Below are 18,519 nucleotides of genomic sequence, written 5' to 3' on the forward strand. Positions count from 1 at the left end.
TTCAAGGGCAAGAAATAATGACACTACAAGACATTTCAAAAGTATATATTTTATCAATGTACCTTAGAAATACATTCACCACCCTATCAAACTTTTGAGTCTCTAGTCCTAGTTATAGTTTTGATTGTTGGAGAATGTACCTTACCTGAGCAAAAGTCATCAGAATAGCGATCATAGACTGCCTTACAGTTCCTTTCGTCACATTCACAGGTGTCACCATGAATGTCTCCCCAGTCACCAGTCGGGTCTACATCATGACATGTGCATTCACCACAAATGCATGTACCTTAAAAAAAGGGGAAGAAAAATTTGGTAGTCATAAGTGGAAGTGGAATATGCATATTTCATTTATGAATAAATCGTAACATTACTCTGGTAACTTATTCTGCGGGTAAGCACAACACTTGTGGTGCGGAATAGGATTATAGGTTTTACGGTCTCTTTTTGCCGAGATAACGATAGGCATGACGTAGCATAACTAAGCATTTAGAAAAGATAAGAGAAAGTTGTGCTACATAGTATATGGTTTTAAATTCTCTTTTATCAGGTCTTTATACAGTATCTCACATAAGTGAGTACACCCTTCACATTTTTCTGTCTTTAATTCTATCTTTTCATGTGACAACAATAAAGAAATGACTCTCTGCTACAATGTAGTGAGTGCTCAGCCTGTATAACAATGTGTAATGTTGTGTCCCCTCAAAATAACTCAACACTCAGCAATTAAGGTCTAAACTTTGAAAAGTAAGCAAACCGCTAAGTGAAAATGTCCAAACTGGGCCCAAAATCGTAAATTGTTTGTGTGGCCACAATATTTTCCAGCACTGCCTTAAGACTCTGAGGCTAAGTTTCCACTGGCAAAAACACCCCCCCAAAAAAAAGCCAAATCTGCCTCATGGCGTTTTTTCAGTGAAAAAACGCTGCGGACAGATGTTAGCTGCAAGTCAGTAGGAAAATGTCTTTTCCACTTGGCGTTTTTCAGTTTGGCGTTTTGTTTTTTTAATCCTTTTGCCGTTTTTTCACTCTTCTTTGACGTCTTCCTGCTCCTTGGCAGTTTTTCAAAATCACAGCATGTTGAGACTATGGTGTTTTTTTCACTGAGATTTTTCTCCCATAGAAGTCTATGGGAGTGAAAAAACACCAAGAAAATGCCATGTGGGTTTTTTTGCAGGCAGTTTGCTTTGGCGTTTTTGCAGGCAGTTTTTCTTCTTTTTTGGACTATAGCAATCCAAAAAAAGGGATTGGGATACCTTTTTTAACCCCTTAAAGGGGTTATCCAGGGAAAAACTTTTTTTTATATATCAAATGGCTCCAGAAAGTTTAACATATTTGTAAATTACTTCTATTAAAAAATCTTAATCCTTTCAGTACTTATGAGCTGATGAAGTTGAGTTGTTATTTTCTGTCTAAGTGCTCTCTGATGACACGTGTCTCGGGAGCTGTCCAGAGTGGAAGCAAATTCCCATAGCAAACCCCTTCTGCTCTGTGCAGTTCCTGCGACAAGCAGAGATGTCAGCAGAGAGCACTGTTTCCAGACAGATAAGAACAACTTAACTTCAGCATCTGATAATTATTGGAAGGATTAAGATTTTTTTTTTTTAATAGAAGTAATTTACAAGTCTGTTTAACTTTCTGGAGCCAGTTGATCTAAAAAGAAAAAAAAAAAGTTTATTTCCTCTAATACCCTTTTAAGGACGCAGGGTTTTTCCATTTTTGCATTTTCATTTTTTCCTCAAAACCTTCTCAAAATCATAACGCTTTCAATTTTGCACCTAAAATTCCATTTTATGACTTATGTTTTGCACCACCAATTCTACTTTGCAGTGACATTAGTCATTCTACCAAAGAATCTACGCCGAAACGGAAAAGAAATTCATTGTGCGACAAAATTGAAGAAAAAATTAAATGTTGTAACATTTGGGGGCTTCCGTTTCTACGCAGTGCATTTTTTGGTAAAAAATGACACCTTATCTTTATTCTGTAGGTCCATGCAGTTAAAATGATACTCTACTTATATAGGTTTTATTTTGTATTACTTCTGAAAAAAATCATAACTACATGCAGGAAAATGTATACGTTTAAAATTGTCATCTTCTGACCCCTATGGGGGAGATTTATCAAAACCTGTCCAGAGGAAAAGTTGCCCAGTTGCCCATAGCAACCAATCAGATTGCTTCTTTCATTTTTAACAAGGCCTCTGCAAAATGAAAGAAGCGATCTGATTGGTTGCTATGGGCAACTGGGCAACATTTCCTTTGCACTGGTTTTGATAAATCTCCCCCTATAACTTTTTTTTTTTCAATGTACGGGTCGGTATGAGGGCAAATTTTTTTTTGCGCCATGATCTGAAGTTTTTATCAATACCATTTTTGTTTTGATTGGACTTTTTGATCGCCTGTTATTCATTTTTTTGTGCTATAACAAGTGACATAAAAAATGCTATTTTGGACTTTTGAATTTTTTTGCGTGTACGTCATTGACCTTGCGGTTTAATTAACAATATATTTTTATAGTTTGGACATTTCCGCACGCGGGGATACCACATATTTTTATTTTTATTTACACAGGTTTTTTTTTTTTATTAGGGAAGGGGATAATTCATCATTAGTAACTTTTTTTTTCAACTTTTTTTTCTATAACATAGCCACCACTAGTGGCCATAATATTGCTTTACATTGATTACTAACACTGATCATAGGCATAGTACTATATGCGGATGATCAGTGTTATCGGGGCTTGACTTCTCCTGTCTAGATCTCAGGCATGGAGAAATCAATCACCGATCGGACACGCCAGAGGCAGATAACGGACCCTTCGCTCGTGTCCTAGCTGATCGAGACCAGCTCCGTCGGGCTGATCGGGACCATTGCGGTGAAATCGCGATGTCTTGATCAGCTAGGACACGAGCGGAGGGTTCGTTCCCTGCCTCTGGCATGTCCGATTGGTGAAGCAATTTTTTCAACTTTTATCGCCGCGTCTAAAGGGTTAATAGCGCATGGCACAACGATCGGTGTCGCACGGAAAGCTGGGAACAACAATTGTTTTCATCCTTACTGCATCCTTTTTTTTTTTTTTTTTTTTTTGTACCCATCAAAATTCTTTAAAAAACGCCAAAGGGGCAAAAAAATGCAATTTCCACACAAAGGTAAAAATGACAGAAAAAGCACAAGAGAAAAACACCAGACACAGGAAAAATTCTGTGGAAACTCAGCCTTAGGCATGGAGTTCACCAAAGCTTCACAGGTTGCCACTGGAGTCTTCTTCCACTTCTCCATGACAACATTACAGAGCTGGGATCACGCTTACTAGGGTTTAGGTTTGGAGACATGCTTGGCCAGTCCATCATCTTTACCCTCAGCCTTTTTAGCAAGGCAGTGGTCATCTTTGAGGTTTGTTTAGGGTCATTAGCATGTTAGAATACTGCCCTTAAGCCTAGTCTCTGAAGGGAGGGGATCATGGTTCTTCTTATTTATGTCACAGTACATGTTGGCATTCATGGGTCCCTCAATGAAATGTACCTCCCCAGTGCCAGCAGCACTCATGCAGCTCCAGACCATGACACTTTCACCACTATGCTTGACTGTAGGCAAGACACACTTGTCTTTGTACTCCTCACTGGTTGCCATCACACACGCTTGACACAATCTGATCCAAATAAGCTTATCTTGGTCTCATCAGATCACATGACATGGTTCAAGTAATCCATGTCCTTAGTCTACTGGTCTTCAGCAACTGCCATGCAGACCAATTTGATCCATTGTGTGGCCTAGGAACTGAGCACTGACAATGCTGGCAGCACTTATACAGTGGGGCAAAAAAGTATTTAGTCAGCCACCAATTGTGCAAGTTCTCCCACTAAAAAAGATGAGAGAGGCCTGTCATTTTCTTTTTTTTAAAAACTGTAAATTTTTATTGAGATTTTCAATTACAGAAAAGAAAAAACACAAAGGAAGTGCAAATAACAACATCATATAATTCAGACATTCCCAGAGATCAAAAGCCAAAAATATAGTAAATTAGGGAAACAGATTTCTCCAGGATCATACAGCACAACCAAGCAATAGGCACAGATAGGTAGTAAACTACAACACATCAGACAGACAAGACAAGGATAAACTGTGAACAACAGAGTAAAGACACAACAGATAAAAAGAGGGGGAGGAATGGGGGGAAGGGAGGGGGAGATACGGGTAGGGGATGTCAGGCAGTTAAGGAGGTTATCGGTCAATATAGCAATACCAGGGCTCCCAGACCGCTAGAAAGAGGGGCATGGTATTATTTAGAGAGGCAGTGAGAGACTCTAGGGAATGCATCTCCAGTATTCTAGCCAAAAGGTCTGCCTCGGAGGGGGGATTTCCAATGCTTTAGCTATAAGCGTCTTGGCCGCCAGGACTATCAGCATAAAAAAGCATAAGAAAGAAACAATAAGTAGACTAAGGGATCCAGAAAAAAATTATTTGTGGTGCAAAATTGAAAAAAAAGGCATATTGTCATTTTTAAGGGCTTCCGTTTCTACAAAGTACAGTTTTCGGCAAAAATTGCACCTTATATTTATTTTGTAGGTCCATGCGGTCGCAAGAATACCCAATTTATATTAGGTTTGATTTTATTTTACTACTAAAAGAAAATTATAACTACCGTATATACTCGAGTATAAGCCGACCCGAATATAAGCCGAGGCCCCTAATTCCCCCCCCCCCCCCCCAAAACCCAGGAAAAGTTATTGACTCGACTATAAGCCTAGGGTGGGAAATACATCATCCCTCCCATGTCATCATCCAGACCTCGTCATCATCCAGACCCCCGTCATCATCCCCTCCCCTTTATCATCACCGCCTGTCAATCCCTTCATCAGCAGTCTTCAACCTGTGGACCTCCAGATGTTGCAAAACTACAACTCCCGGCATGCCCGGACAGCCGGGCATGCTGGGAGTTGTAGTTTTGAAACCTCTGGAGCTCCGCAGGTTGAAGACCACTGCGGCCTTCGTCATCATCCAGACACCCCCTTTAGTTTTCTACTCACCTCCCCTTGGTGGGAAGGAAGGGTAAGCTGGTCCGGGCCACCTATGCTGCAGGGACCATCCGGTGGGGAGGGTTAGTCGTTCCGGGCTGTCCATTTTCACCGGGGGGGCCCTCTTCTCCGCGCTCTGTTCATGCGCGTCCCTGTGCGTTGTCATCAAGGCCGGGCCCGGAGTATGGAGAAGAGGGCCCCCCCGGGGAAAATGGACAGCCCGGAACGACTAACCCTCCCCACCGGACGGTCCCTGCAGCATAGATGGCCCAGACCAGCTCACCCTTCCTTCCCACCGATGGGAGGTGAGTAGAAGACTAAAGGGGGTGTCTGGATGATGACGAAGGCCGCAGTGGTCTTCAACCTGCGGACCTCCAGGTTTCAAAACTACAACTCCGAGCATGCCCAGACAGCCGATGGCCGATGTCCTTCTGCCAGATTATTGTCTCCTCATGCTGCTGCCACCTCTGGGCCATGGCATTCAGCCACTATATGGTCTCCGCATGCTGCCGCCAGCTCCAAGCTGTGTCATTCAGCCACTATAGGGTCTCCTCATGCTGCTGGGACATTACCTGAACATTTTTATGGTAGCACTAGCTACCATAAATTTTCAATTTAAATGTGAAAATTCAATTTTTTATCTTAGGAATTGTGAGGCCCTATGGTCTCCTCAAGCTGCCGCCAACTCCAGGCTGTGTCCTTCTGCCAGATTATTGTCTCCTCATGCTGCTGCAACCTCTGGGCTCTGTCATTGTGCCGCCATGTGACATGTGACTCCTTGTTGGATTTGGTCTTTTGTAACCACATTTTATTATTAAATCTAAATCTTAAATTTAAATTTCAAAAAATCGATAGAGCGCTAACAATGAACCATAGCTAATTTAATGAAACATTCGCACTTTCACAGTCAGGGGGTACTGAGAGGCAGGGGCTGGAACAGGCGGTATCTCACATGGCAGAGGACCACCAGCTTGACGCTCACCAGAATGGGTACTCAAAAAATGTAAATAAATTCAAATAAAATAAATGTATTCTCTTCAATTTTAAAGCTATATGGTCTCCCTGCTGCCACATCCAGACGCTCTGCGGCAGTGATTCTAATAGTGATGCCTGTAATCTGCATGTCATACTGAATAACAGTATTATTTCACTAACACAGCAGACTCCCTATGCGTGTTAGGACAAGGCAAAGTGTTCTACACCCCTATTGAGGCTATATGGTCTCCTCATGCTTCCGCTACCTTCATGCTGTGTCATTCAGCCACTAAATGGTCTCCTCATACTGATGCCACCTCCAGGCTCTGTCATTGTGCCGCTTCTCGACAGTGATTGTAATAGCGGCGCCTCTGATCTGCATGTCATACTGAATAACAGTATTACTTCACTAACCTAGCACACACCCAATGCATGTTACAGCAAGGCAAAGTGTTCTACACCCCTATTAAGGCTCTCTGTAAGCCAGAAATAGCCATTTGTATAGCGATTTGCTGCGAATAAATTCGGACCAAACCTAATTTTTTCGGAAAATTTAGCAAATCGGCTGTATCAAATTTTTCAAAAATTCATTCATCTCTAATATAGAGCAATAATTCTTTTTTTTTTCAGATCCTCAGAGACTTCTTTGCCATGATTTTTCATGTTGAATTTCCAGGGACCAGTAAAAGAGGGTATGAGATCAATAACACCAAATTCAAGACAACTGCTCCCCAGTCACACCTTGTACCACTAATGAGTCACAGGACATCAGGGAGGGAAAATGGTTAATTGAACCCAATTTGGACATTTCCACTTAAGCATGTATTCAGTTTTGTGGTCAAGGTTAAGACATTAACCCCTTAGGCTCATGTTCACCTTAAGAATCAGAGTGTTTTTTGCACATTTGACCACTGTCACTTTAAGCATTAATAACTCTGGGATGCTTTTACTTATGAATCTGATTCCAAGATTGTTGTTTCCTGACATATTCTACTTTAACATAGTGGTACATTTTAGCCGATACTTGCATAATTCCAACATTTCATGGAAAATTAGAAAAATTAGCATTTTTCTAACTTTGAAGCTCTTTACTTGTAAGGAAAATAGACATACCAAATAAATTATATATTGATTCACATATACAATATGTCTACTTTATTTTTGCATCATAAAGTTGACATGTTTTTACTTTTGGAAGACATCAGAGGGCTTCAAAGTTCAGCAGCAATTTTCCAATTTTTCACCAAATTTTCAAAATTTGGATTTTTCATGGACCCGTTCAGTTTTGAAGTGAATTTAAAGGGCCTTAATGTTAGAAACTCCCCATAAATGATCCCATTATAAAAACTGCACCCCTCAACATATTCAAAATGACGTTCAGTACGTGCGTTAACCCTTTAGGTGTTTCACATGAATAGCATCAAAGTGAAGGAGAAAATTCAAAATCTTCATTTTTTACACTCACATGTTCTTGTAGACCCAGTTTTTGGGTAAAATGAGAGAAATCCCGACAAAAGTCTTCAGAAGGCGCAGTAGAGGGCTCAGAAGGGAAGGAGCGACAATGGGATTTTGGAGAGTGAGTTTTTCTGAAATCATTTTTGGGGGGCATGTCACATTTAGGAAGCCTCTATGGTGCCAAAACAGCAACAACAACAAAAAAACACATGGCATACTATTTTGGAAACTTCACCCCTCAAGGAACATAACAAGGGATACAGTGAGCCTTAACACCCCACAGGTGTTTGACGACTTTTCGTTAAAGTTGGATGTGTAAATTAATTTATTAATTTTTTCACAAAAATGCTGGTTTTCCCCCAAATTTTAAATTTTTACAAGGGGTAATAGGAGAAAATGCCCCCCAAAATTTGTAACCCCCATCTCTTCTGAATATGGAAATAACCCATGTGTGGACGTCAAGTGCACTGCGGGCGCACTACAATGCTCAGAAGAGAAGGAGTCACATTTGGCTTTTGGAAAGCAAATTTTGCTGAAATGGTTTTTTGGGGGCATGTCCCATTTAGGAAGCCCCTATGGTGCCATGACAGCAAAAAACCCACATGGCATACTATTTTGGAAACTACACCCCTCAAGGAACGTAAAAAGGGGTGCAGTGAGCCTTCACACCCCACAGGTGTTTGACAACTTCAAATTTTACATTTTTACAAGAGGTAATAGGAGACAATGCCCCAAAATTTGTAACCCCATCTCTTCTGAGTATGGAAAAACCCCATGTGTGGACGTCAAGTGCACTGCGGGCGCACTACAATGCTCAGAAGAGGAGTCACATTTGCAAATTTAGCTGAAATGGGGGGGGGGGGGGCATGTCGAATCTAGTAAGCCCCTATAGTGCCAGAACAGCAAAATAAAACACATGGCATACTATTTTGGAAACTACACTCCTCAAGGAACGTAACAAGCAGTACAGTGAGCCTTAACACCCCACAGGTGTTTGATAAATGTTCATTAAAGTGGGATGTGAAAAGGAAAAATGTAATTTTTTACGATAAAATGCCCCAAATTTTTCATTTTCACAGGTAGTAATAGGAGAAAATGTCACCGTAAATTTGTAAATACATTTCTTTGGAGTAAGGACATATTTCATATCTGGACGTAAACTGCTCTTCGGGTGCACACCATGTCTCAGAAGAGCAGGAACACAGCCAGGGGCCTTGAACATTTACATAGCTGCCTATGGAGCCAGAACAGTGGGATGCCCCCCCCCCCCTCAAGGTGCGTTACATGGGGTACACTTAGTTACTAAAGTGGGGTATGGTGGGCCGTAAAATGATAAAACAGGTTATGTTCCCAGAATGATGACCCAGAGCATAGCCAAGACTAAAAAATATGCCCACCCCAAACTCTGTGCCCTGAATGATCATTCTGGGAATGTGATGTGTGTGGCCGACCCTAACCTGTTGCCTCAAATGCGCACCCCGCTCAGGTGGAAAGAGAGAGCTGCGCATTTGAGGCAACATAAAAAAAGTCCCTGATGATAGTGACTCAGTGACCCATGACCCATTTTCTTTTTAAATACCCCTAGAGGTCTTATCAGGTAATTTTTTTTCTTTATTTTTTATAAAAGAGATTTTTGGGCAATTTTGTGGTTTTATGGGGTTAAAATTTGGAATGTACTCTGGACTTGGTACATTGGAGTAAAATTATGGGAAATTAAAATGAATAGGGAAAATTAAGTACTCAATTGAAGTGTGATACTCCCTGAAGCAGCTTTTAATGCAGAGGCCCGGATGATCGGGGCAAGTGTCACAATGAGTTGTGGTGTCCTTCCGTATCCCCATCTTTTTTATGGGATCGTCCCTTCTTTCCAATTTGGGGGACTTCACCTGGAAAGTGCTGTCCTAGGACGATCCTGGCACCTATAACTTCAGTTCCTTGGGAACTCCGGACTGCTCTTTCCCGGTCGCCAAAGATCAGGGCCTTTAGGACTTCTTCTTGGAACTGGAGGATTGTCCCTGTGTTGCCAGCATGCTGGGACACTTCAAAAGAGTTGTACATGGCAACCTGTACCAAGTAGACTGCAACTTATTTGTACCATACCCGTGTTTCACGCATGGCATTGTATGGCTTGAGGACTTGATCAGAAAGATCAACTCCCCCCCCCCACCTTATACTGATTGTAGCCCAGAATACAATCGGGCTTGAGGAACGTTGTTGTGGTACCTCGCACAGGGACAGGTGAGCTGCCGTTACCATGAATTGTAGTCAGCATAAGGACATCCCTCTTATACCAGCAACAGGTTTTCATGGGTAAGGGCATGGGACTCACCCTTGGACATAGGTGTCTGGATCAAATTTAGAGGGAGGCCCCTCTGGTTCTTCTGCACGGTCCCACAAACGGACATGGATCTGGTGGCAAGGGATGTGAACAGAGAGATGCTGGTATAAAAGTTGTCCACGTAAAGGTGGTAACCTTTATCCAGCAATGGGTGCACAAGGTTCCGCTAACACCCAGAGTGAGGAGACATTCTGGGGGTTCAATACGGGAATCTCGTCCCTCATATATTCTAAACTTGTAAGTGTACCCGGAGGTACTCTCACAAAGTTTGTAGAGTTTCACGCCATACCGCGCCTGCTTCGAGGGAATATACTGGCGGAAGATGAGTCTCCCCTTAAAACTGATAAGAGACTCCTCTACCGAGAGCTCCCTGAGCGGTACGTAGGCTTCCAAAAATTTGGCCCCAAAGCGATCGATGACCGACCTCACTTTGTAAAGTCAGTCATAGGTGGGATCACTTCGGGGGGGGGCATGCCGCATTATCAGTGTAATGGAGGCATTTCCGAATGACCTTGAACTGCCTCTGTGCCATGACCATAATGTAAAGCGGGGTCTGGTAGAGGACGTCCCCGCTCCAGTACTGCCTAACACTTGGTTTTTTGACAAGCCCCATATGCAGCACGAGGACTCAAAATGTCCTCATTTCGGCTGCATTGATGGCGTACCATTCATTGGGCCTAGCCAAAAGCGAATCAGGATGGTGGGCGATTAACTGTTGGGCGTACAGATTTGTCTGCTCCACCATTAGATTGACCAAGTCATCACTGAAATAATAACTAAAATAATCTATTTCAGTGTATCTGGCCGTGTCAATACGGATTTCTGTTCGCCAACAAAATCAGGAATCCGTGGCTGATAACCCTCTGGGGGTCTCCAGACAGGTTCACCGGAAGGGGGCTCCGGTACGCTTGTCTGGGGGTTGGACTCCTATTACAAGCGGCATGGACGCTTGCACTAGTGTCAGCCACTGGGTCACTAGTGTCAGCCACTGGGGGGTGCGTGGCGTACAGGGGACTCATCATCAGTGCTAGATGATGAGGAAGACGAGGAAGAACACAGAAAAGTGGGATCTTCCTCGTCCTCACTGGCAGATTCGGAGTCGGAGGCAAGTAAAGCGTATGCCTTCTCCACTGAATTCACCGGCGATCTGCCGACATCAGGGGCGGACCTGGGCATTGTCATGGGATGCCCGCTGAATGATTTCAGCAGGCATCCCGGTCCGGTCTCCACCCGGCGCGGGGCGGGGACTGAAATTCTGACGGGCGTACAGATACCTAAGGGTGTCAGGGTACAGTACCTGTATGCCCGTGGTACCTAAGTGGTTAATGGCAGTGTGTTGAATTATTTTGGGTGGAAAACAACATTAAAAACTGTTATACAGGCTGTACACTCACTACTTTACATTGTAGCAGAGTGTCATTTCTTCAGTGTTGTCACGTGAAAAGATATAATAAAATATTTGCAAAAAAGTGAGAGGTGGACTCACTTATGTGAGATACTATACCAAGCTGCCAAACTATTTAATACAATATGCAGTACTTTCAACAAAAGTTGTCCCAATTACTCATAAAAGTATGAAAGGGAAATGTGGTATTATGCAACAATTGAAAGCACTGCCATTTAGCTCTTTGGCACAGAAGTATAGTAAACATTCAGAGGCCATGTTAAAAATGAAAGAAGCAATCTGACTGGTTGCTATGGGCAACTGGTCAACATTTCCTCTCTACAGGTTTTGAGAAATCTCCCCCAGTGTATAGAGTCATCAGCCTCAGCTGCATATATTGTGTAATGGCTGTGCCATGTAACAACAGCTAGCTATGTACACTGGGGGAGATTTATCAAAACCTGTGCAGAGGAAAAGTGGAGCAGTTGCTCATAGCAACCAATCAAATATATTTTATTTTTCAGAGGCCTTATTAAAAATAAAAAATAAACAATCTGATTGATGCTATGGGCAACAGGTCAACTTTTCCTCTGTACAAGCTTTAATAAATCTCCTCCAGAGTGTTTATATCAGGATGCCGCGGTTGTGTCAAAAAGCTAATCGGCTCTACCACTCTAGCTATTCATTTTCCTTGGAAAACCCCTTTAGTTATTAAAAATAAAATCCACTAAAAAAACAATAAAAAGAGTCTAAACATGCCAATACACTTTAAATAGCTGTTGGATGTAAAAATCTCACAAATTTCACCTGACTTCCCCTCACGCATGCATACTGAGCATGGTTTTCAGTGGACAGAGGGAGCTAGACTGCTGGCAGACACATATCTCCTGCAGAAACAAAGGATTAGGCATGTTGAAATCCAACATACGCAATACTTTTTCCCCAGTTATTGGGCTGAGCCTGGAAATTGCCATACACATTTGATGGTTGGGCCAACCTGGTAAAATTGGTTGCGCTACATTAAATGTATATGTGCTCCTTAACTCTAAAGTAAAGTTCAACATTACCAAAAAGCTATTTTTTCACTATAGCAGAGAGTATATTTTATATTTTTTATCAACAAATAAGCTGTCACTGTTGAAAATGTTGCCACTATCTAAGCAACAAGTTAAACCTTAGATATAACAAAATCCATAGGCAGACATAGAACTGCTCAATCCAACACAAAGAACACAGCAGTCGGCACTTCTTGGCCAAGTGCAGTTTGACCTGTTGATAAGGTATTTTACCCCATGAGTAACAGTTGCTCAGCTTTCAGTCAAACAGCAACTGCCAATCTTTATCCAATAAGAGTTAAGAAGGCAGTATTGATCTATGATCTTCCCTTGTATTTAATTTTATAGCGATTCTGTTTTAAAACAAGCTCTGTAGACAGATATGATACCCAAAATTAAGTGTCAAAAAAGTCTTTTTTGAGATGGGCAAACGCAGAGGCTGGTGAAAATGGATCACAAAGACCCAGAAATTTACTTATTAAAGATATGCAAAATCTGTAACAACTTTCCCCATACCTTCCAAGTGACTATGTGCAATTTACACAAAAAGACAAAAATATAGGTGGGCCGGCCCTACAAGATATATATGCTGCAACAATCACTACATACCTGAGACATATTTACAAATAATAATAAATAAATAAAAAAAAAAGGAACAGAAAAGAAGCTATGCAAACTTCAAGGCAGTGCACCCAAAATGTATAACCCTGGTGTCTTTGACATAGGAGCCATTGGGCACCATCAGAAACAGTGATTAAGGTGCAACCTCTGCTCCCTGGAATTTTTACCACCCCTGTATAAAACAATATACTACATGCTAAATGTGATTTCAAAGAATAACTCCTATGAATGGGACTTGAGTTTTACCTTTTATAAAATAGTCCCATGACAGTAGAAATGTATTCTCCCAATGAAATAGTCTGGCTATACCACAGTAACTTTAAAGCGTTACTGCCATTAAAAAAAAAACCTTTTGACATGATATGCAGACATGTCAAAAGTTGTAATTGGCCAGGGTCCCAGTGATGAGACCTCCCACAATGTCTAGATACAGCTGGGAGAAGCGTGCGGTAGCACACTTGATTCATCAGCTAAGCACTCAGTCCGTCTTATTGCAGGAGATGTGCTCTATTAAAAATCTATGGAGCCTGTCTCCTGCAGTAAGACTATGTGCTCAGTCAGGGAGTAAAGTGCTCACAGCCACTCTCTTCACCTTGCTATAACTAGAGATCAGTGGGGGTCTCATGACTGAAACCCTGGCTAATCTAAACTTTTGACATATCTGCGTAACAAGTGAAAAGTTGTTTTAAAAACATTAAAGATTTAAGCAGTTTTTATGTACTCTATATAGTGGTGTGGATTTCTATTGAACAGTGGGGCAAGAAAGTAGTTAGTCAGCCACCAATTGTGCAAGTTCTCCCACTTAAAAAGATGAGAGAGGCCTATAATTTTGATCATGGGTATACCTCAACTATGAGAGACATAATGAGGGAAAAAAAAATCATAAAATCCCATTGTCTGATTCTTAAAGAATTTATTTGCGAATTATGGTGGAAAATAAGTATTTGGTCAATAAAAAAAAAGTTCATCTCAATACTTTGTTGTATACCCTTTGTTGGCAATGACAGAAGTCAAACGTTTTCTATAAGTCTTCACAATGTTTTCATACACTGTTGCTGGTATTTTGGCCCATTACTCCATGCAGTTCTCCTCTAATGCAGTGATGTTTTGGGGCTGTCGCTGGGCAACACTGACTTTCAACTCCCTCCAAAGGTTTTCTATGGGGTTGAGATTTGGAGACTGGCTAGGCCACTCCAGGACCTTGAAATGCTTCTTATGAAGCCCTGGCAGTGTGTTTGGGATCATTGTCATGCTGAAAGACCCAGCCATGTTTCATCTTCAATGCCCTTGCTGATGGAAGGAGGTTTTCACTCAAAATTTCACAATACATGGCCCCATTGATTTTTTCCTTTACACAGATCAGTCATCCTGGTCCCTTTGCTGAAAAACAATCCCCAAAGAATTATATGTCCACCCCATGCTTCACAGTAGGTATGGTGTTCTTTGGATGCAACTCAGCATTCTTTCTTCTCCAAACACGACGAGTTGAGTTTTGGTTTCATCTGACCATATGACATTCTCCCAATACTCTTCTGGATCATCCAAATGCAAACTTCAGATGGGCCTGGACATGTACTGGCTTAGGCAGGGGGACACGCCTTGCACTGCATGATTTGAGTCCCTGGCAGCATAGTTTGTTACTGATGGTAGCCTTTGTTACTTTGGTCCCAGCTCTCTGCAGGTCATTCACTAGGTCCCCCTGTGTAGTTGTGGAATTTTTGCTCACCGTTCTTGTGATCATTTTGACACCACGGGGTGAGATCTTGGGTGAAGCCCCAGATAGAGGGAGATTATCAGTGGTCTTGTATGTCTTCCATTTTCTAATAATTGCTCCCACAGTTGATTTCTTCACACCAAGCTGCTTGCCTATTGCAGATTCAGTCTTTCCAGCCTGGTGCAGGTCTACAATTTTGTTTCTGGTGTCCTTCGACAGCTCTTTGGTCTTGACCATAGTGGAGTTTGGAGTGTGACTGTTTGAGGTTGTGGACAGGTGTCTTTTATACTGATAACAAGTTCAAACACGGTGCCATTAATACAGGAAACAAGTGGAGGACAGAGGAGACTCTTAAAGAAGAAGTTTCAGGTCTGTGAGAGCCAGAAATCTTGCTTGTTTGTAGGTGACAAAATACTTATTTTACACCATAATTTGTAAATAAATTCTTAAAAAATCAGACAATGTGATTTTATGGATTTTTTTCTCATTCTGTCTCTTATAGTTGAGGTATACCTATGATGAAAGTCACAGGCCTCTCTCATCTTTTTAAGTGGGATAATTTGCAAAATTGGTGGCTGACTAAATACTTTTTTGCCCCACTGTATGTAGGTCAGGACTGAATAGAAGTTGAGGTACAAGACATTACAAGATTGCAAACAGTTCTGATATTTCATTTTTAGTTGTGCATGAATCTTCTTCACGCACAGTCCTCAGATGGTGGCAGAGCACTTGAATGACCCTGTTATCCAGATTATTAATTATTTCAGTGGAGAACAGCTGTGGAAGGCAGCTGAAGCATGATCCATGATTGATATTAGCTGTTTACTTTAGACTTTTATTATGGTTGATTACATGAAGCACTTCATTTGTTAGGGGTTTGTTTATGAACTTACATGTTTGATGTTTTATTAACACTGAATGTTACATAGATGTATGTTTATGTATGCTATAAAATATTCTAAATAAATATTCTAAACCCATGTATGGCATACATATGATAGATGTGGGAGAGTACATAATTTACTACTACAGTATAATAAATTAGGGAAACTGATAATAACATCAGTCATAAATGTAACAATCATGTTTCAGAAGAACTCCGGTGGATGTGGATCCGCTGGACCTGAAATCCATGGCAATATGGGACCAGGGAGTCTCCGCAATGGGTAAAGGATGTAAGAGTCCTGCAGGTCTCTAGCGAGGGGTTTTGTCACAGGTACAAGTTTCACAGGAACGAACAAAATCAGAAACATCACGTTCAAGATGGGGCCACCAGTAATGCCAGGAGATTAGAAGTAGAGTCTTGTGTATTCCAGGATGTCCTACTGTCATGGAAGAATGACCCCATTTCAGTACCTTGCATCTCAATCTGGCAGGCACAAAGGATTTTCCCAGAGGAACTTGCTAAATTTCGGCAGGAGTGGAAGGAATCAAACGGTCAGGAGGAATAATATGCCTAGGCATGGAGTCCAAACACACGATGTCAGGGGAATTGGAGAGAGCATCTGCTCTAATGTTCTTGTCTGCTAGACGGAAGTGGATGAAGAAGTTGAACCTAGAAAAGAAAAGTGACCATCTTGCCTAGCGGGGGTTCAAACGCTGAGCAGACTGAAGGTATAGAAGATTCTTATGGTCGGAGTAGATGCTGACCGGATGAGAAGAACCTTCCAATAAATGTCGCCATTCCTCCAAAGCTAGCTTGATAGCGAAGAGTTCACGATCTCCAATGGAGTAATTCCTCCCAGCAGGAGAGAATGTCTTGGAGAAGAACCCACAAGTAACAGTCTTGCCCTTGGCGTTTTTCTGAGTAAGAACGGCACCCGCTCAAATAGATGAGTCATCAACCTTCAAAGCAAAGGGCCTCTCCGGATCAGGTCTTGTAAGCACGGGAGCAGAGGCAAACACAGACTTTAAACAGGAGAAGGCCTCTTCAGCCTCTTAAGGTCAAGACTTAGGATTAGAAGCCTTCTTCGTGAGAGCCACAATTGGAGCAACCAAGGACGAAAAATGTGGGATAAATTGACGATAATAGTTATTGAATCCCAGAAAGCATTGAATAGCATGTAGGCCCGAAGGACGAGGCCAATCCAACACTGCAGACGATTTATCTGGATCCATCTGCAGGCCCTGATGAGAGACAATGTAGCCAAAAAATGAAAGACTAGACTTCTCGAACAGACATTTCTCCAGTTTGACGTAGAGATGATTCTTCCGTAGTCGCTGAAGTACCAGATGAACATGAGTAAGAAGCTCCTCTAAGTTGGAAGAGAAGATCAGAATGTCATCTAGGTATACGTCAACACAGGTGTAGAGAAGATCATGGAAAATATCATTGACAAACTCTTGAAAAACGGCTGGAGCATTGCATAGACCAAAAGGCATTACAAGATATTCAAAATGTCCATCACGAGTATTAAAGGCCGTTTCCCATTCATCTCCCTTGCGGATATGAATGAGGTTATACGCTCCACTTAAGTCCAACTTGGAGAAGACCTTGGCACCACGTAGACGGTCAAAAAGTTCTGAGATAAGAGGTAATGGTAATCCAAAAAGGCGCAAAGGAGTCATTTAATTAAAGTATAAAATATATGTAATTTTATTGATACATATTAAAAACATGCAATTCATAAAAGATGGGGGGGGGGGGAGAAACTACAACCACTGGGGGAGGTTGAACAAAAAGGGACGACACTACTTGCTTGTGCATCAATTCATAACAATAAATAAGTACGATAAGTATGACTGGTAAACAAATTTAAAGTGCATAATAGGGGCTTGCAACAGCTTCCATAAGGTGCATTAACATAAATAAATACCAGCATACATACCAAAGTGCAAATGTGGAAGTATAATAGCAAAACCAAGCAGGAGTGACGCCACCCCAACGATCGTTTCGGTAATACCTTCGTCCTGTGGGTCTTACCGAAACGATCGTTGGGGTGGCGTCACTCCTGCTTGGTTTTGCTATTATACTTCCACATTTGCACTTTGGTATGTATGCTGGTATTTATTTATGTTAATGCACCTTATGGAAGCTGTTGCAAGCCCCTATTATGCACTTTAAATTTGTTTACCAGTCATACACATTATTTATTGTTATGAATTGATGCACAAGCAGGTAGTGTCACCCCTTTTTGTTCAACCTCCCCCAGTGGTTGTAGTTTCTCCCCCCCCCCCCCCCCCCCATCTTTTATGAATTGCATGTTTTTAATATGTATCAATAAAATTACATATATTTTATACTTTAATTAAATGACTCCTTTGAGCCTTTTTTGATTATCTTATCTTGTGGAGATCATATATGAAGCCGTATCCACTTTAGTAATTCTGATAATTTTTTAGACATCTATGATGTCCTGATGATATAATACAGTTACTATTGTGTATCTGCTGCTGGTCACGTTTAATACTGATAAGAGGTAATGGGTAACGAAAATGTGGGATAAATTGACGATAATAGTTAGCTAATCCGAGAAAGTGTTGAATAGCATGTGATTTTGTTAAGTCCCCTGTAGTCAATGCATGGATGGAGTGAACCATCCTTCTTCCCTACAAAGAAGAAACCAGCTCCAGCAGGAGAAGAGGACTTACTGGATATACTCAACCATGGCTTTGGTCTCAGAAACTGAGAGAGGGTATATCCTTCCACGAGGAGGAGTGGTACCAGGCAGAAGATCTATAGGGCAGTCATTAGGGCGATGTGGAGGCAGGGACTCAGCCTGATTCTTGCAGAATGCGTCAGAGAAATCGTGGTAAGGTGGAGGCAGACCAGGCAAAGCAGGAGGATGAGAAACACCTTTAGGCTGGACTGGACTGAGACAAAGATTTTGACAAAACTGTCCCCAGCAAATAATTTCTCCTGTTCTCCAATCTAGTTGCGGAGAGTGATGTCGGAGCCAAGGAAGGCCAAGAAGAAATTCAGAAGTACAGTGAGGCAGGACATAGAATTCAATCTTTTCTTTATGC

General features: G+C 41.7%; 1 protein-coding gene across 1 annotated transcript in view; it reads right to left on the bottom strand.

Moving 5' to 3' along the window:
- Positions 1-18,519, bottom strand: part of ITGBL1 (integrin subunit beta like 1) — a 500,590-nt gene that overhangs the window by 183,853 nt on the left and 298,218 nt on the right. Inside the window, exon 7 of the mRNA XM_056555676.1 lies at positions 146-286. Within this exon, the coding sequence (XP_056411651.1) occupies positions 146-286 (141 nt within the window). The remainder of the gene's footprint in view (positions 1-145; positions 287-18,519) is intronic.

Source organism: Hyla sarda, chromosome 2 (assembly GCF_029499605.1).
Source record: "Hyla sarda isolate aHylSar1 chromosome 2, aHylSar1.hap1, whole genome shotgun sequence".
NCBI lineage: Eukaryota > Metazoa > Chordata > Amphibia > Anura > Hylidae > Hyla > Hyla sarda.